Here is a 20,783-nt window from a genome sequence, read left to right on the forward strand (position 1 = left end):
AATAAGACTTCTTTACTCTTGTATCTAATCCTCTTGTAATAAAGACTAACATACCATTTGCTTTCCTAATTGCTTGCAGTACCTGCATGTTAACTTTCTGTGATTCATGTACAAGGACACCCAGGTCCCTCTAAATACCAACATTTCCAAGTCGCTCACCATTTAAAATAATATTGTTTTTCTATTCTTCCTACCAAAGTGGATAACTTCACATTTCTCCACATTATATTCCATCTGCCATGTTCTTGCTCACTCTCCAACCTGTCTATATCCCTTTGTAGCCTCTTTGTGTCCTCCTCATAACTTACATTCCCACCTAGCTTTTTATCATCAGCAAACTTGGATACATTACACTCGGTTCCTTCATCTAAGTCATTGATATAAATTGTAAATAGCTGAGGCCCAAGCACTGATCCTTGCAGTACCCCACTAGTTATAGCCTGCCAATCTGAAAATGACCCGTTTATTCCTACTCTCTGTTTTTTGTCTGTTAACCAATCATCAATCCATGATAATATATTACCCCCAATCCCATGAGCCCTAATTTTGTTTATTAACCTCTTGTGTGCTTTTTGAAAATCCAAATACACTTACCTAGAATTTAAATAGAGTATACAGCACAGAAGCAAGACATTCAGCCCAACAGGTCTGTGCCTTGTTTATGCCCCACATAAGCCTCAACCCACCCGACTTCATTTAACCTATCAGAATATCCTTCTGTTCCTTTCTCCCGCATGTACTTATCGAGCTTCCCCTTAAATGCATTTATGCTATTTGTCTCAACGACTCCACATTCTAACCACGCTCTGGGTAAAGGAAGTTTCTCCTGAATTCGCTACTGGATTTATTAGCGACTATCTGACATTGATGGCCCCTAGTTCTGGTCTCCCCCACAAGTGGAAGCATCTTCTCTACGTCTACCCTATCAAACCATTTCATAATTTTAAAGACCTCTGTTAGGTCACCCGTCAGCCTTCTCTTTGCTAGAGAAAAGAGCCCCAGCCTGTTGAATCTTTCCTGATAGTTATAACCTCTCAGTTCTGGTATCACCCTTGTAAAATTTTTATCGGCCTCCATCCACTGGTTCCCCCTTATCTACCCTGCCAGTTGCAACCTCAAAAAAACTCAACAGATTTGTCAAACATGGTTTCCCTTTCATAAATCCGTATTGACTCTGCCCAGTCATATTGCTTTTATAAGGTAGAGGCTGAGGGCCATTGTTGGGGTCAAGTAGAACAAGCTTTAATCTATATCTAACTGTGATATACCTGACCTGAATTGCCAAAGTGTATAATTTCTTGGCATTGGTGTGTCTCATGTTGAAACTGCAAAAATTCAAATATAAACCACCTCAGTTCATCCTCCCCTTTCTTAAAATATTAATCAACCATACTTTTTAGTTTGTTACATTCTTGAAATGGGGCTGTTAGTAAAACTAGTGTTAACTCTGTCTGGAGTCTAGATCCCTGGCTGTTCTCCTGGGTAAAGGCACCTCCCAATGTCATTCTAACAATGTTCTCTCTTCAATCCCTGCTCTGAACTCAGCCAGGATAACAGACGAGGCTCCAGAACCGGCCTTAGCTTACCTGCGTTAGGAAAAAGAAAGAACTTAAATTTATATCACGCCTTTCTCGACCTCTGGATGTCCCAAAGCATTTTACTGCCAATGAAGTATTTTTGAAGTGTAGTCACTGTTGTAATGTAGGAAACGCAGCAGCCAATTTGTGCACAGCCATGAAATAAATGACCGGATCCTCTCTTTTAGGTGTTGCTTGAGAGAGAAATATTGGGCAGGCTACTGGGAAGAACTCCCCTGCTCTTCTTCAAAATAGTGCCATGGGATCTTTTACATCCACCTGAGAGGGCAGATGGAGCCTCGGTTTAATTTATCATTCAAAAGATGGCACCGCTGACAGTACAGCACTCCCTCACTGGAGTGTCACCCCGGATTTTGTGCTCTGGTCTATGCGGTGAGACTTGACCATACAACATTCTGACTCAAAGGTGAGGGTGCTACCCACTGAGCCATGGCTGCACCTGGGTAACAGAGAGGAAAAACCGACCAGGATTCTTGCCCCTGATCACTTTCAAGTGACACTTGCCCGAAACTGCACCTGTGCGGGTGTCGGGTGAGGACAGGGTCAAACTCAGCCGTGATTTCCACCCCCCGCCCCCCCCCCCCCCCCCCTTGGTTGATTTGCTCGCCAGTGATCAGCGTCCAGATATATGAAAGATGGGCCACTTGGGTGAGCTGGCAGAGGGCTGTAGATGCCCATGGAGCCGTGCCCCAGGAGAATAAATCGAGGGTGGGGGGTGGGGGGAAGTCATCATATCCGCTCCCGCTCGCACTGGTCAGCAATGTTATTGCGCTACACTTGTCTTCTCTCAGTCGCAGCTTGTATCTGACACTCTGTCTTTTTCTCTGTAGCTGATGTTCACAAGGAAAAGAATCACGTGATGTATGAAGGCAAACACATACACTTCTCAGAGGTCGATAACAAGCCATTGTGCTCCTACAGCCCCAAGCTCTGCAAGCAGCGCCGGCTCAACGGCTACGCATTCTGCATCCGCCACGTTCTGGAGGATAAAACCGCCCCTTTCAAGCAATGTGAATTTGTGGCCAAGTACAACAGCCAGCGGTGCACGAACCCTATCCCGAAGTCTGAAGATCGAAGGCAAGTCAACCATTTTAAATGGACAGCCGGGGTGGGGTGCAAATTTAACCGAACCTGCCCGTTGGGAAACTGACTGGATCAGATGCAATACTGCTCTTGCACCCCACGCAATTTTACTCTTCGTTCACGTCAATGGAGAGTAATGTTGGGCGGCGTGTGAAATTGACATTCCACTTGAGCCCGTGGGTTTCCCGCCCGGCGAGTTAGGTTAAAATCATCCCCCAGTTCTCCGACCGCGTAGAATCGATGCAGTAAAATGGTTTCTTAAAAGTGCTGAGCAGAATAGAATCTCACTTTTTTTAAAGTTCACGTACCTGCTAATTTTTTTTCCTTGATAGTGAGCTACTGATGTGTGATCGGTGTACAGTCCGACTGTCTTGAATTGTCGCCAGCCCTCTCCTCGCCCTCCTTTTTGTCTCTTTTGCATGAAGATGTGCCGCACACAATTTGTGGCATCATTGCCACAGTGTCTCATTCCTGTGGTGTAGGTGATGCGAGAAGATGATAAAAGATGGAAAAATATATTTCTTTTTCCCTCCACCTCTTTTCTCTTCTTCCCAACATGACGCTTAACACTGGGGTACAGTTCCACAAGGCAACGGTAGCGCTCGAGGACCTCCCCAAGGTGGCATTCATCACGTGAGCCGTGGGGAGCATCTGTCGTGCTCGTGTTGGACTTTGCTGCCCAGAGTCCATTGCCCAGACACCCTCTACCGTTTCCCAGCCGAGCAAGCACGCAGGTCTCTACCAATACTGCTGGGAAACAAGTTTCAATTTTGTCCTGTGGTCATCTCTGTTTTAGCAGTATGACCGAGATCAGGAAGGCACCGCGGAAAGAATGAGGGCCGGAATCTATTTCCTTTCACGATATAGGGTATCCTCAGTGTGGACAGGACTTGGTGTCCGTGAGAACTGTGCTGTGGTCACTCCTACCAGTGCTGTCGTGGACAGACGGATCTCCGACAGGTAGATTGGTGAGGAGGAGGTCAAGCAGGTTATCCCCTCATGTTGGTTTTCTCCCCACCTGCTGCAAACCCAGTCTAGCAGTTATGTCCTAGATTGAACCCTACACAACCTGCGGGCCGAGTATTGAAAAGTCATGCACAAACTTCCAATACCATTGAAAAGAGTGATTGTGAACTGCCCCTCACAGGAAGCAAGGGTTGCGTAGAGAATGAATAAATAGTTACTGAGAAATGCTCCTCCTAATTGAGTTTACATTCATGACAAAGCTTAACATTTTCGTTGTGGCAGTGAGATTAATTGTTTCCTGCAAGCTGAAAGTGAACTTTCTTTTTATGAGAGAAAGCATTTCTTTTAATAATTTTTTCATCTGGTAACTTGGTTTGAGTAAATGTGAAAAATCAAATACAACTCTTGAAGTTTAAATTGGTAAGCTAAATCCTACAATTGGTTACGAAACTACTAATACTGACAAATAAAAACCCCACTTTCCCAAAACAGCCAGTGCCTGCGGGTGGTAGCAATGAACTTTGCCATGAATGTTGCCCTGGAATAGAGACCAGAGACTGATCTCAAATGTTTGGCAGCTCCTCCTTGCTTAGTCAGTTATTCATCCCGAGATATCTCGAAACCTGCTTGGAATAGTTTATTACTGGTCGCGTTTGTCCTAACAATCATCGGAAATTGAAGGAGCTGCAAGCTTTGACCAGAGCACCGCATTCTTACTTTGTGTCTGCTGTTACCTGCAATATTTCTGGTCCACTGTCTGCTAAAGTGGCTGCCTCCTTGCTCTTTCCTTGTCTAACCAGTATACAGATTTCATTTTGAAACCATTCATTTGGCTACACCAACCCATGACTCCTGCACCCTCATTTCTTCTTCTGGGGTTTCACTGGGGTCAGAATTTTTGACTTTTTTTCTCTCTCACCCATCCTCTTTACATAATAAATCATTTGATGTACCCACAATGCTGTTCTGAAAGTTTACTTACATCGTTGCCCCGCATCTTATTTCTGCAGCGCCACGGTACCATTGTGTTGTGCAGCTCAGACTGACGCTGCCATTCACTGCTGTAATAACTTGGGAAACTCCACCAGTATGCACCTGCACCTTTCTCCCTGCCTCCCCACCTCCCCCCACCCCTCCCAAAATAGTAAAGTATGTAGACACAAACCACCTTAGGGCACTTTTTGCTGTCTGTATTTATCTATTTTGCTTTCATCTTGCACACCGCATTTATTATACAATACCCTGAATTCATCACCCCAACTTGCTTCCACCACCAGTGACCACCCTGTAACCAGCAATACTTCACCCTAGTGCAGTAGCTTGCAGATTTTTCTGAATGGGGGACTCCCCTACAAGTCTTGGCACATTCCTAGGGACCCCCCTGCAAGTATTGGCACACTCCTAGAGCCCTCACCCGCCTGCCCCCCAACCCCGTCCAAACTCCCAAAAGACAGTGCCACCTACTCAGAAAGCGGTGCTAACATTGCAGAATTGTTTTTTTCTTCATTCATGTACAGCAACAGAAATAATGTGTTAATAAATCAACAATGAAAAAATAATAAAAAACGTTCGCAAACACAAATCAGGTCCAGGCTGGGGCTCTTGTCTCCAGAAAAGAGGAGCTTGAGGGGTGACCTAATAGAGTTCTTTAAGATTATGAAGGGGTTTGATAGGGTAGACGTAGAGAACATTTTTCCACTTGTGGGGAGACCAAAACTAGGGGCCATAAATAAAAGATAATCACGAATAAGTCCAATAGGGAATTCAGGAGAAACTTCTTTACCCAGAGAGTGATTATAATGTGGAACTCACCACCACAGGGAGTAGTTGAGGCAAATAACAGATTATTTTAAGGAGAAGCTAGATAAGTACATGAAGGAGAAAGGAAAAGAAGGATATTTTGATAGGGTTTGATAAAGTAGGATGGGTGGAGGCTCGTGTGGAGCATAAACACCGACATAGACTTGTTGGGCCAAGTGGCCTGTTTCTGTGCTGTACATTCTCTGCAATTCTATGTGATCCACAGCTTGTGTTATACAACTCAAAAAGCTCCAGATACAATCCAAGTTTGGGAGGACAGAATTTATAATTGTACTGCTAAGTGTCTTTCACGGTTCAAGTGGATGTAGCAGTAACATTTCACACACCCACCACTGCACGTTGCTGAAATCTCAAGTGAGAGCGATGCAATTCTGGAATATTTATACCAAGTTATATCATGGTTCTGGCTCCCGTGCTTAGAGGGACATGAGAGCTGACTGGAACAAGGTGTGGTACTTGGCGTTGTAGCGGTAGTTCCCTTTCTGTGCTGATTCTTTCATCCTTCTCCGACAGATACTGCAACAGCCACCTGCAAGTCCTTGGTTTGGTGCCCAAAAAGGAGCGGAAGAAAAAGAATGAGCAGCTAGAAGAGGTGCGCCCCAGACTGCACCCCGATGCTGCCATGGCGGTCAGCCTGGCAGTGCCCTCACTGGCCCTGAAGGCGGCAAATGGTCTGGACGGGCCGACGCGATCCCCGCAGAGGCCGCGGCTGCCCTTCCAGTACCTGGAGCGCGAGCTCGACGACCCGTTCGCTTTCCCCGACGACGATGACTGCGCGCTGAGGAAAGGAACTGTCAAACGGAAGCTTCAGACCAAACTGGCTCAGAACCGACAGCAGCAACAGCGACTGCTGCGAGAGCCCGAGACTTTCAGACTGCAATCAGAGCACTTTATCCCCCATTCTGCACCTCCGCGGCCGCTGTACTCTGGCACACCCCCACTCTCCAGTCCCCCCCGACCCGCCGGACTGCCGCAAGGCCTGCTATGCAAACCCCCTCCGCCCCCGACCCCCAGCCTGCCGCAAGCAGCGGCTCACGGTACGGTAACGGCAATGCCCGCCTCGCACTCGCCAAACGGGAAGCCCCACCAGTCTGTCTCCCCGCCTCGGCATACGTCGCCACCGCCCCCACCACAGCCAGCTCCTGCCCCGCACCCGCCTGTCGCCGCGGCAACGGACTCTCCCCGGCCCGATGTGGTTGTCCTCAAGGCTTCGAACTCCACGCCAGTCTGCAAGCAGCGCTTGGCCTGTGTGAACAGGCTCCAGAGACTAGCAAAGCTGTGCGCTGAGAAACAACTGTTGCACCGGGATCTCTTCCCACATTTAGGTAGGAGTGTGTGAGGCATTTTACAATCCACTTCACTCAAAATGCAGTCCTGTATCGTGTGTGGTGACCCAGGGCAGCCAAGAAACTGCCTAAGTAACCAGGCTGATTCCATGAAAATAAGTGGGGATGAATTAACTGAGCACTTTGCACAGTTCTGGTCTCCATATTACAAACAGGGAACAAGGCCCATAAAAGATTTACAAGGGTAATGAGAACTGACGGGGTACAACTATCAGCAAAGATTGAACAGGCTGGGGCTCTTTTCTCCAGCAAAGAGAAGGCTGACCGGTGACATAATGAGGTCTTTAAAATTATGAAAGGGTTCGATAGGGTAGACGTAGAGTTGATGTTTCCACTTGTAGGAGAGTCCAAAACTAGGGGCCATCAATATAAGGTAGTCGCTCATAAATCCAGTAGGGAATTCAAGAGAATTTCTTTACCCAGAGAGTGGTTAGAATGTGGAGTAGTTGAGACGAATAGCATAAATGCTTTTAAGGGGAAGCTTGATAAATGCATGAGGGAGAAAGGAATAGAAGGATATGCTGATAGGTTAAATGAAGTAGGGTGGGTGGAGGCTTATGTGGAGCATAAACACCCTCATGGACCTGTTGGGCCGAATGGCCTGTTTGTGTTCTGTATATTCTATGTAAATTCAAATTGTGTTTCTTTTTTAACCAAAGTTCTTCTCCAGGCGCTCTCCCCTCTGTTTTCCATTAGTTTTCCTCACCTTTCCTCCTCTGAAGGTGTCAGCTCCTTCCTTGGGGTATATTTCCTCGTTCTGTACTTCATCCAAATAGTTGCTCTTCATGTACAAGCCTTGATGCTCGGTGCCGACCAGTCATTTGACTGCCGTGAAGGTGGGGAGGCATTGCAGCCATGCCCAATTTTGTGCACACCCAACGTCCATACTCGTGCACTTACCGCAAGGCTCACTGGAAAACAATTGGGAGCAGGAAACCTGGCTGCTTTTCTGTTTTCAAGGAGTGACTTAAAGAAGGAGACAGAGGTCGAGAGGCTGAAAGGTTTGGGGAGGGAATTCCAGAGCTTAGGGTTTAGACAATGGAAGGCACGGCCGCCAATGGTGGAGTGAAGGAAATCGGGGTTGCTCAAGAGGCCAGAATTGGAAGAGTGCTGAGATCTCGGAGGGCTGTAGGGCTGGAGGATGTTATAGCGGTAGAGAGGGACGAGGTCATGGAGGAATTTGGAAACAAGGCTGAGAATTTTCAAATGAGGCGTTGTCAGACAGGGAGCCAATGTAGGTCAGTGAGCACAGGGGTGATGGGTGAATTGGATTTGGTGCTAGTTAGGATACAGGCAGCAGAGTTTTGGACCAGCTCAAGTTTACGGAGGTTGGGAGGCGAGAGGCCGGCCAGGAGAGCATTGAAATAGTCGAATTTAGAGGTAAAAAGTCCTGGGTGAGGGTTTCAGCAGCAAATGGGCTGAGACAGCGTAGTGGTTTCTCCTTTTATTTTCATTTTCTTCACTCGTTCTCTTTTCTCCTCATACCTTTTCTCCCATGCCATAATTTCCTTTCTGGTGAAAACCAGATATACACCAGCTAGACAATTGCCAGCGCAGTCCTCTTTCTGTGTTTGTGCACAGTTTGTATTGAGCTGAAAATCTGCATTGTTTATTGTGCTACAAGGATGTTTGTACAAACCCGTTGCACAATGTGTTCTCATATTCACTCTGTTAATGATCATAGCAAGTTGACATGGCCTGTGAGAGGTATGGCCAGACTGCCACTGAACGACCTCTGTGATAAAACACTTTTATGTATGATAACCGCTCCGCTGTATGTTTCATTATGACAACATACAAGCATTTGTTTCCTGATGCAGAGGTTAGGAGAAATGTCTTTGCACAGCAGATTTTTGGAGAGTGTAATGCTTTGCCACGGAGTGGTTGAAGCAGAGACCATTGCATAGTTTAAGGGAAATTTTAGATAAATATTTGAAGTAGAGGAAGATACAGGATTTCTGTGTCAAAGAGCTGGCACAGACACAATGGCCCGAATGGTGCTGTAAACCTTTGTGGTTCTATAGACACTGTGTCATACAGTGGGTACAACACTCTTGGGAAACCCATGGATTGGAGGGTAGCTAATGTTACCCCACTGTTCAAAAAGGGTGGTAAAGAGAAAGCGGGGAATTACATCGGTAGTGGGGAAAATGCTAGAGTCCATTATAAAGGATGTAATAGCTGAGCACTTGGAAAACAGTGACAGGATCGGACAAAGACAACATGGATTTACAAAAGGTAAATCGTGCTTGACTAATCTACTGGAATTTTTTGAGGCTGTAACTGGGAAAATAGATAAGGGAGAACCAGTAGATGTGGTGTATTTGGACTTTCAAAAGGCTTTCGATAAGGTCCCGCATAAGAAATTAGCATGTAAAGTTAAGGCACATGGGATTGGGGGCAAGGTATTGACTTGGATAGAGAACTGGTTGGCAGACAGGAAGCAAAGAGTTGGAATTAACGGGTCTTTTTCCGAGTGGCAGGCAGTGACTAGTGGGGTGCCGCAGGGATCGGTCCTTGGACCCCAGCTATTCACAATATATTAATGATCTAGATAAGGGAACTAGATGTAATATCTCCAAGTTTGCAGACGACACAAAGCTGGGTGGGCGTGTGTGCTGCGAGGAGGATACCGAGAAACTCCAGGATGATTTGGACAGGTTGGGTGATTGGGCAGAAGCGTGGCAGATGCAATATAACGTGGATAAATGCGAGGTTATCCACTTTGGTGTCAAAAACAGAAAGGCAGACTATTATCTGAATGGCAATAGATTGGGAGAAGGGGAAGTGCAACGAGACCTGGGTGTCCTTATGCACCAGCCGCTGAAGGTAAGCATGCAGGTGCAGCAGGCGGTGAAGGTGGCCTTCATAGCAAAAGGGTTTGAGTACAGGAGCAAGGATGTCCTGCTGCAGTTGTACAGGGCCTTGGTGAGACCACACCTTGAGTACTGTGTGCAGTTTTGGTCACCTTATCTGAGGAAGGATGTTCTTGCCATGGAAGGAGTTCAGCGAAGATTCACAAGGCTGATCCCTGGGATGGCAGGAATGACGTACGAGGAGAGATTGGGTCGATTGGGCTTATACTCGCTGGAGTTTAGAAGAATGAGAGGGGATCTCATCGAAACTTATAAAATTCTGACAGGTCTGGACAAACTAGATGCAGGTAGAATGTTCCCGATGGTCGGAGAGTCCAGAACCAGGGGTCATAGTCTAAGGATAAGGGGTAAGCCATTTAGGACAGAGATGAGGAAGAATTTCTTCACCCAGAGAGTGGTGAACCTGTGGAATTCTCTACCACAGAAGGCGGTTGAGGCCAAGTCTTTAAATATATTCAAGAAGGAGTTAGATATATTTCTTAAGGCTAAAGGTATCAAGGGATATGGGGAGAAGGCAGGTACGGGGTACTGAGTTTGGATGATCAGCCATGATCTCATCGAATGGCGGAGCAGGCTCGAGGGGCCGAATGGCCTACTCCTGCTCCTATCTTCTATGTTTCTATGTGTGGAATATGTCACTAGATTTTTTGACAAAAACACAGATGATCTGGCCACTATCTCACTGCTGTTTGTGGGACCTTACTGTGTGCAAATTGTCTGCCGCATCTCCTACATGACACAGTGATGATACTTCAAAAGTACTTAATTCGCTGTAAAGCACTTTGGGACGTCCTGAGGTGGTAAAAGTTGCTATAGAAATGCAAGTCTGTCTTTTTCTCCTTTCTTGGTTTAGCTGAGAGTGCAGAAAGAGCTGACACACTTTGCGGAAGTAAAAAGTGCAGGGCATTACAGAGGAGGTCTGGTTACTATTGGATTATTTCCATTATTTGTGCACTTCTGATTAGGATGGCAGTAATTGGTGCTGTTGTGTTTTTTTGGACAAACCCAAAGCATGTTAAGTGTGAGCTCATTTATAGGATGAAGCTTGCCTTGAACAATAATGGTTAATGAACTCCTTGGTAAATAAAACACTCTGTTAGTGTTTATCTTGCCCAATCACACTGTACTAGTGTATTTCTTTCACCACCAATAGGTAGTGGAGCCAATTCAGTGAGCAATCATTTGATGATTGACAGTATAGTGAATGGCCAAGTCCAGACTAGGTATGGTTGGGATGGTGGTTTGGACAGAGGGGGTGGGATTAAGGCCTGCATTCTGTGATCTGATTTCCTACCTAAGATGAAAATGAAAGAATAATTCACTGCCTGAAAGGGTGGTGGAAGCAGATTCAGTAGTAACTTTCAAAAGGAATTGAATAAATACTTAAAACTGAAACATTTGCAGGGCTATGGGGAAAAGAGCAAGAGAGTGGGACCAATAGGGTAGCTCTTTCAAAGAGCCGGTACAGGCACGATGGGCGGAGTGGCCTCCTTCTATGCTGTATGATTCCCACAGCCTACTGAGAAACTGGACCATGTAATTCTACTCCCCAGTGCCTTTACGCACAATGGTCACAGACTGGTCATAACCTGTAATTGGAAAAAGTCACCAGAAAAAGCCCCACATGCTTGTTCCGTGGTTCAGGTGGATGTTAAAGATCTCAGAACACTGTTGTAAGCAGAGTAGGGAGCTTTTCTGTGTCTTGGCCAACTTTCCCCTCTCACCCAACACCAGCAAAAAGAGGTCATTCATCTCATTGCTTTCTTGTGTGCAAAATTACTCTCATTTGCCTACATAACGTTCACTGCACTTCAAAGTAAAACATTGTGTGAAGCCCTTTCATATATTATGAGATGCTGTATATGTTTCTGTCTTGGGAAAATTAATAATCATATTAAAATATCTAGATAATATTTAACAAAACTTTTATCCTAGCAGTTAGAGTATCATAAAGTCTAGTCACATCTCTGGCTTTCCCTGTGGCTACTTCATCAAAAATACCTGGATATAAGTCTCCCTCTCCCCTTATTTACTTTCTCAATAATACTTCCTGGCTATTATGTAGTCTATTTTGAGCAGCATCTATGTGCTTTCTCCCAATACACCTCAGTAAATGGTGGTAGTTTCTTTTTGCTGTGTCTGATTCCATTCTTCCAATTTTGTACATCAAACAGTAGCAGGCAAGAATCAGTTGTACATCTGCATTGAACTTGTTGCTCAAGGTTATGAATGAGTCTCTGGTCACCAATCTTGTAACTAAATATTGATGTCCCACTGCTAGGGTTGTGGGTATAATTCAGAGGGCTATTTAAGTTGTTAACTTCTGACACGTCTCTCGTGACATGAGAGAGTGCTGAATGCATCAATGCTGGCTTGTCAGGTGGCTGACACTAGCATTTGTATTTGGGGAACAAAAATATACAGAAGGTGCATGAAATGCAAAGGTAACATGCACTCTGTAACCTCCTCCAGCCCTACAACCCAACAAGATCTTGGCATTCCTCCAATTCTGGCCTCTTGTGCATCCCCGATTTCCTTCACCCCACCATTGGTGGCCCTGCCTTCAGCTGTCTAGGCCCTTAGCTCTGGAATTCCCTGCCTAAACCTCTCTACCTCTCTCTTTTCCTTTAAGGCTCCTTAAAACCTACCTCTTCGACTAGGCTTTTGGTCACTTGTCCTAAGTTCTCCTTATGTGGCTTGGTGTCACATATTTGTCCGATAATGCTCCTGTGAAGCGCTTTGGGACACTTTACTACGTTAAAAGCGCTATATAAATGCAGGTTGATATTATATCTCTTTTGTTGCATTCCTCTCGATGGGTGGTCTTGAGGTGCACTATTGCCTGTACTTCCGCCGAACCTTAGCAGCGGCATCTCTTATTCCTGGGTAGCTGTAACCTGATACTAATTTAGTGTACCTCGCTCTTCTGAGTTGAATCTGGTGATCACTTTGCCTTGGTTGGTGAACTTGGCCTGGGAGATCCTGAATGGTGGCATCTAGTTAACGTTTATTTTTAGAACCCTGAGTTTCTCATCTATTGCCAGCTGTATAGAGGCAAGGGAGGCAATACTGTATACCTATGGGTGTGCAACTTGATCCTTGGCCAGTTTTGCCTGGGAGGTCCAAATCTTTAGATCGCGGTTACGGTGGTGGTGAGGTGAGGGTAGGGAGAGCCTGAGAAATAGAGATTTTGTGTTCTGCGACTTATACATTGCCCCTGCCTTTGTCTCCTCACCCACCCCTCCACTTTGTATTTCTGGGTTGGTGCACATTTCAATTCCAAGTGCTTCCACGGTTAGTGTAAAAGGAGTGGGCATTCCAGGAATGTTGGCGTGGGTTAAAAGTTATCAATTTACTGTAGATTGTTTGTGGTTGCAGAGCTTAAGTATAGTTTGTTGACTATTTTGCTGAATTCTGTGCCTTTGGGAGGTTCTCTGCCGAATGCTCTTTCTACATCTAGCACCTGGGTTCACTTTTTCACCGTCAGTGTGTGATGTGGGATGTTGAGGGGAATAGAGGCACCATGCCTTGACTGCCTCTTGCAAACAAGTTCAGTCTAGTCTTTGTGAGCCAGGCCATATAAGCTGAATGGCTGAGTTTTTCTGAAATGTTTTAGGGTCGCATTTTCCTGTTGAGGGTAAATAGACTTGTAGGAGTATGTTTTTGTCAGTTATTTAAAATTCTCGTTCTTGTGTTCAAATCCCTCCATAGCCTCACTTCTCCCTATCTCTGTAACCTCCTCCAGCCCTACAACCCTCTGAGAACTCTGCGCTCCTTCAATTCTGACCTCTTGTGCATCCCCAATTTCCTTCACATCATTGGCAGTCGTGCCTTCAGCCATCTAGGTCCTAATTTTTTCCCTAAACCTCTCTGTCTCTCTCTCTCCTTTAAGACACTCCTTAAAACCTACCTCTTTGACCAAGCTTTTGGTCACCTGTTCTAATATTTCTATGTGGCTCGGTGTCACTTTTTGTCTGATGTCGCTCCTGTGAACTGCCTTGGTATGGTTTCCTATGTTAAAGGCGCTATATAAATGCAAGTTTTTAGGTGTTTTATCGATATGCATTTCACTGTTCAGGAATCTGCTGCTGGTCATGCACTTGAAAATGTTGTGCAGTGAAAAAAGCAGCTTTTCCTAAAATATCACTTGAGTATCCATCTGTACTTGGGGCTTTATTGCTCCATAGGTTGTTGTGTGCAAGTCTGACTTAATGGCCGTCATTGCTGGGTTCCTTGTTTGGATGAGTCTGGGGATCATTGCCTGAGTGGCATAAACCAATCACTGTCTCTTTGCTCATTGCAAGTTGGCAAATGCTCAGATTGGGATATTGGATGGGGAAGGGAGGAAGTTGGTGCAAGCGCCCTACAACTGGAGCTTGGTCCCGTGTGTTGTATCTCCAGATTTCAGAAAGGACTTTTGTGGGTCCATAAATCTGTCTTTGACCAGCAGTTCTGGGGATGTATGCTGTGCACAAGCTGCCCTTGAACTCAATGGGAGGGTGTATGGATACAAGCTGCCCTTCAGCTCAATGGGAGGGGTGTATCGATACTAGCTGCCCTTGAACTCAATGGGAGGGTGTATGGATACAAGCTGCCCTTGAACTCAATGGGAGGGTGTATGGATACAAGCTGCCCTTGAATTCAATGGGAGGGTGTATGGATACTAGCTGCCCTTGAACTCAATGGGAGGGTGTATGGATACAAGCTGCCCTTGAACTCAATGGGAGGGTGTATGGATACTAGCTGCCCTTGAACTCAATGGGAGGGTGTATGGATACTAGCTGCCCTTGAACTCAGTGGGAGGGTGTATGGATACAAGCTGCCCTTGAACTCAGTGGGAGGGTGTATGGATACAAGCTGCCCTTGACCTCAATGGGAGGGTGTATGGATACAAGCTGCCCTTGAACTCAATGGGAGGGTGTATGGATACAAGCTGCCCTTGAACTCAATGGGAGGGTGTATGGATACAAGCTGCCCTTGAACTCAATGGGAGGGTGTATGGATACAAGCTGCCCTTGAACTCAATGGGAGGGTGTATGGATACTAGCTGCCCTTGAACTCAATGGGAGGGTGTATGGATACTAGCTGCCCTTGAGCTCAATGGGCGGGTGTATGGATACTAGCTGCCCTTGAACTCAATGGGAGGTTGTATGGATACAAGCTGCCCTTGAACTCAATGGGAGGGTGTATGGATACTAGCTGCCCTTGAACTCAGTGGGAGGGTGTATGGATACAAGCTGCCCTTGAACTCAATGGGAGGGTGTATGGATACAAGCTGCCCTTGAACTCAATGGGAGGGTGTATGGATACAAGCTGCCCTTGAACTCAATGGGAGGGTGTATGGATACTAGCTGCCCTTGAACTCTGGGAGGGTGTATGGATGTGAGCTGCCCTTGAACTCAATGGAAGGGTGTATGGATACAAGCTGCCCTTGAACTTGGGAATATGGATGCGAGGGGTCCCTCTTTCTGGGGTTACAGAGTCAGGTCTTTCTTCCAGCATCACTGATGTTATTGGGACCACTGGAGCTTGCACTTGTCTCTTTCGCCCTGTGCCTGGGTGAGGAGGCATTATTCAAGGCCTGCGATGTGAGTGTTTTCTGGACTCTGCTGAGACCATGTTCCCCAATTCCTGTTTTTCAGCTCTGTGATTGCATTGCTAATTGTGGGTATTGGTGGGTCTTCCTTTCACTACACTGGGGCACAGAGTGATATCCCATTTAGGGATGGATTTGGCAGGGGTGGGGGGAATTTAATTTAGTAACGATGAAGCTGCTGTTACCCTGACTCAACCTGTTCTTAAAGTTTTTCTTTGCTGCAATTTTCTTCTTGACTAATTGCTCATGAAGGGGTTTGATAGAGTAAATAAGGAGAAACTGTTTCTACTGGCGGGAGGGTCGACAACCGGAGGACACAGATTTAAGAAAATGGGCAAACAAACCAGAGGGGAGATGAGAATTTTTAAGCACCGAATTGTTATGATCAGTTCCCATGGATAGGAGGGTAGCTAATGTTACCTCACTATACAAAAAAGGTGGTAGAGAGAAAACAGGGAATTATAGACCGGTAAGCCCGACATCGGTAGTGGGGAAAATGCTAGAGTCCATTATAAAAGATGTAATAACAGAGCACTTGGAAACAGTGACAGGATCGGACAAAGTCAACATGGATTTACAAAAGGTAAATCGTGCTTGACTAATCTACTGGAATTTTTTGAGGATGTAACTGGTAGAATAGATAAGGGAGAACCATTGGCTGTGGTATATTTGGACTTTCAGAAGGCTTTCGATAAGGTCCCGCATAAGAGATTAGCGTGCAAAGTTAAGGCACACGGGATTGGGGGTAAGGTACTGAATTGGATAGAGAACTGGTTGGCAGACAGGAAGCAAAGAGTTGGAATCAACGGGTCTTTTTCTGAGTGGCAGGCAGTGACTACTGGGGCACCGCAGGGATCGGTCCTAGGACCCCAGCTATCACAATATATATTAATGATCTAGACGAGGGAACTAGATGTAATATCTCCAAGTCTGCAGACGACGCAAAGCTGGGTGGGCGTGTGTGTTGTGAGGAGGATGCCGAGAAACTCCAGTATGATTTGGACAGGTTGGGTGATTGGGCAGATGCAGTATAATATGGATAAATGCGAGGTTATCCATTTTGGTGGCAAAAACAGGAATGCAGATTATTATCTGAACGCCAATAGATTGGGAGAAGGGGAAGTGCAACGAGACCTGGGTGTCCTTGTGCACCAGTCGCTGAAGGTAAGCATGCAGGTGCAGTAGGCGGTTAAGAAGGCAAATGGTATGTTGGCCTTCGTAGCGAGAGGATTCGAGTACACAAACAAGGATGCCTTGCTGCAGTTGTACAGGGCCTTGGTGAGACCACACCTTGAGTATTATGTGCAGTTTTGGTCACCTTATCTGAGGAAGGATGTTCTTGCCATGGAGAGAGTGCAGCGAAGATTCACCAGACTGATACCTGGGATGACAGGAATGACGTATGAGGAGCGATTGGGTCGATTGGGCTTATATTCGCTGGCGTTTAGAAGAATGAGAGGGGATCTCATTGAAACTTATAAAATTCTAACAGGACTAGACAGACTAGGTGCAGGAAGGATGTTCCCGATGGCAGGGGAGTCCAGAACCAGGGGTCACAGTCTAATGATAAGGGGAAAGCCATTTAGGACAGAGATGAAGAGGAATTTCTTCACCCAGAGAGTGGTGAACCTGTGGAATTCTCTACCACAGAAGGCAGTTGAGGCCAATTCATTAAATATATTCAAGAAGGAGTTGGATATATTTCGTAAGGCTAAAGGGATCAAGGGATATGGGGAGAAGGCAGGAACAGAGTACTGAATTTGGATGATCAGCCATGATCTCATTGAATGGCAGAGCAGGCTCAAGAGGCTGAATGACCTACTTCCTGCTCCTATGTTTCTATGTATGCACTGTCTGAAAGGGTGGTGGAAGCAGATTCAGTAGTAACTTTCAAGAGGGAACTGGATATATACTTGAAAACAAAAAAAATTACAGTGATATGGGGAAAGAGCAGGGGGAGTGGGACGAATAGGAGAGCTCTTTCAAAGAGCCGGCACAGGCACGATGGGCAGAATGGCTTCTAGTATTTGTGTTGTACGATTTAATTAAAAACAGAAGACAAGGTTTCTTACAGTTGACGGTCATCATCCTTCTAGTGTAAGAAAATAATTTACTTGGAACGTCACAGAATGTAAGATCTCCACATAGTTTGAGCCTACAGGAAGCAATGTGATGCCGTGATCTGGCGATAAAAGGCTGTTAAACATTCTCATCAGCGATCAATGGCTGACTCAGTGAGCGAGAACCCAGCCACTGTGAGACTCGCCTTCCCCGTGTTGATCTTTCGAATGAGACGTTAAACCTCTCGGTTGGATGCAAAAGATCTCAAGGCAATATTCGAAGAAAAGCAGGGGAGACCTGGCCAATATTTATCCCTCAACCAACAACACTCCAAAAGAAACCATATTATCTGGTCACCAGCACATTGCTGTTTGTGGGAGCTTGCTGTGTGCAACTTGGCTGCTGTGTTTCCTACATTACAACATTGATACACTTCAAAAGTCTTCTTCTTAGGCAGTCCCTTGGAACCAAGGATGACTTGCTTCCACACTAAAAATGAGTTCTCAGGTGACTGATGAGTCCAATGTGGGACCTACAGTCTCTGTCACAGGTGGGGCAGACGGTGGTTGAAGGGGCGGGTGGGTGGTGTGCTTGGGTTGACTTGCGCTTGGCTTCCACCTGCTCCTGGCAAAGAGACTCGAGGTGTTTGGCACCTTCCTGGATGCTTCTCCACTTTGTGCGGTCTTGGGCCAGGGATTCCCAGGTGTCAGTGGGGATGTTGCACTTTTTCAAGGAGGCTTTGAGGGTGTCCTTGAAGCGTTTCCTCTGCCCATGTGGGGCTCTCTTGCCATGTCAGAGCTCTGAGTAGAGCGCTTGCTTTGCGAGTCTCGTATCGGGCATGCGGACGATGTGGCCCGTCCATCGGAGCTGATCGAGCGTGGTCAAAGCTTCGATACTGGGAATGTTGGCCTGCGCGAGAACACTGACATTGGTGCACCTATCCTGCCAATGGATTTGCAGGATCTTGCGGAGGCAGCGTTGGTGGTACCTCTCCAGTGCTTTGAGGTGCCTGCTGTACATGGTCCATGCCTCTGAGGCATACAGCAGGGCAGGTATCACTGCTGCCCTGTAGACCATGAGCTTGGTGCTGGGTTTGAGGTCCTGGTCTTCAAACACTCTCTTCCTCAGGTGACCGAAGGCTGCACTGGCACACTGACGGCGGTGTTGGACTTCGTCATCGACATCTGCCCTTGTTGACAGTAGGCTCCCAAGGTATGGAAAGTGGTCCACGTTGTCCAGGGCCTTGTCGTGGATTTTGATAATCAGGGAGCAGTACTGTGTGGCGGGGGCAGGTTGGTAGAGGACCTTTGTCTTACAGATGTTTAGTGTAAGGCCCATGCTCTGGTGCGCTTCGGTGAAAGTGTTGACGATGAAAAATACTTCATCGGCTGTAAGGCGCTTTGGGATGTCCTGAAGTCATGAAAAGCACCATATAAATGCAAGTTCTTTTTGTGACTAACAACAGTTACCGTGTAAGTGGCCTTGTAACCAGTGTGCTGCCGAGTCTTGCAGACCCCACTTGAATTCCAGCTGTGGTGCACACTGCACTGTTCCTGTACTGGTTGATTTGAAGAAACAGAAATCTCACTAACATCTTATTCACATGAGACGGTAACTGCAGTTATTAAAAGGGTCGGTAACTCTGGGAGGCAGTACAGTCCACACCACTTCGCACGGGCAGGCGCTTATATCGGGCAAATGGCGCTAACCACAAGCCAATACCACAGGCGACAATTACAAAATGCTGCTTATAACTATAGCGTCGACTATTTTGGGCAGTACTTACCCTGTACGTACCAATTTTAAAAAACTGCTGATTTCAGGAAAAGTGGGGTATTGAATCAGCTGCTCACACCTCTTAATCCCTTGTACTGAGCGTTGTCGAAAGCTCTGCTATTTCAACCAAAGTAAGGTCTTCAAGCAGTTTTTTGCACTGAGATAGTGTGATTGCCTTAGTGATGAGATTCTGGATGTAACTGCTAACAAGTAGGAGTTGCCGTTTGCTAAATGGAGATCGACTGTTTTTAAAAACAAATTGTTGGTTACTTGGCTTTGTGGTTTTACGTCCATTGTGTATCGTGGGTAAAGCGCGTTAAGACCAATACGCCGGCCATAAACATTGGGGACTGTAATGTAACAGTTAAATGGTATCGCTTGGAGGCAGTAATGCGACTGTTAAACAAGATGGCAGGCTGGATTTCCCTCCACTGTACTGCCAGATATCAACAGCAAAGTAAGAGGGGGAATGGGGCGGGTGACCTACCACCAGATTCCTGCTCTCAAACCAGCGCTGGAAACATTCCCCACTCCAAGGGGGAAACTGGGCTGCATTTAAGTGACTGCAGGGCAAGGAAAACGAGCACTTCTCCCTACCATGTACCAACAAAAGATGAGTATAGCAGGACTTGCAGTTAGCAGGAAGCCCATGGTGGCCCTGTTGGAGGAAATGAAACTCGTTGTGGCCATCTCTATTATTTTGCGGCAAATTTCAAACAAAATAATTTTCAGAGCACTCTATGCAGCATTATAGTGAGTGTTAAAGGAGACAGTAACTCTAGGGGTCAGTGTGTGTGTTAAAGGAGACAGTAACTCTAGGGATCAGTGTGTGTGTTAAAGGAGACAGTAACTCTAGGGGTCAGTGTGTTAAAGGAGACAGTAACTCTTGGGGTCAGTGTGTGTGTTAAAGGAGACAGTAACTCTAGGGATCAGTGTGTGTGTTGAAGGAGACAGTAACTGTAGGGGTCAGTGTGTGTGTTAAAGGAGACAGTAACTCTAGGGCTCTGTGTGTGTTAAAGGAGACAGTAACTCTAGGGATCAGTGTGTGTGTTAAAGGAGGCAGTAACTCCAGGGGTCAGTGTGTGTGTTAAAGGAGACTAACTCTAGGGGTCAGTGTGTGTGTTAAAGGAGACAGTAACTCTCGGGGTCAGTGTGTTAAAGGAGACAGTAACTCTAGGGGTCAGTGTGTGTGTTAAAGGAGACAGTAACTCTAGGGGTCAGTGTGTGTTAAAGGAGACAGTAACTCTAGGGGTCAGTGTGTGTGTTAAAGGAGGCAGTAACTAGGGGTCAGTGTGTGTGTTAAAGGAGACAGTAACTCTAGGGATCAGTGTGTGTGTTAAAGGAGACAGTAACTCTAGGGATCAGTGTGTGTGTTGAAGGAGACAGTAACTGTAGGGGTCAGTGTGTGTGTTAAAGGAGACAGTAACTCTCGGGGTCAGTGTGTTAAAGGAGACAGTAACTCTCGGGGTCAGTGTGTGTCTTAAAGGAGACAGTAACTCTTGGGGTCAGTGTGTTAAAGGAGACAGTAACTAGGGGTCAGTGTGTGTGTTAAAGGAGACAGTAACTCTTGGGGTCAGTATGTTAAAGGAGACAGTAACTCTAGGGTCAGTGTGTGGGTTAAACTAGACAGTAACTCTAGGGGTCAGTGTGTGTGTTAAAG

The 20,783-nt window shown here is 46.2% G+C and overlaps 1 protein-coding gene across 1 annotated transcript in view; it reads left to right on the forward strand.

The window, feature by feature from the left end:
- ino80db (INO80 complex subunit Db) overlaps positions 1 to 20,783 on the forward strand; it is a 128,422-nt gene that overhangs the window by 38,264 nt on the left and 69,375 nt on the right. Inside the window, exons 2-3 of the mRNA XM_085985460.1 lie at positions 2,429 to 2,675; positions 5,982 to 6,793. Coding sequence (XP_085841586.1) covers positions 2,458 to 2,675; positions 5,982 to 6,793 — 1,030 coding nt within the window. The 5' untranslated portion in view covers positions 2,429 to 2,457. The remainder of the gene's footprint in view (positions 1 to 2,428; positions 2,676 to 5,981; positions 6,794 to 20,783) is intronic.

Source organism: Somniosus microcephalus, chromosome 4 (assembly GCF_052327205.1).
Source record: "Somniosus microcephalus isolate GS21.2 chromosome 4, FLI_Smic_1.0, whole genome shotgun sequence".
NCBI classification, from domain to species: Eukaryota; Metazoa; Chordata; class Chondrichthyes; order Squaliformes; family Somniosidae; genus Somniosus; species Somniosus microcephalus.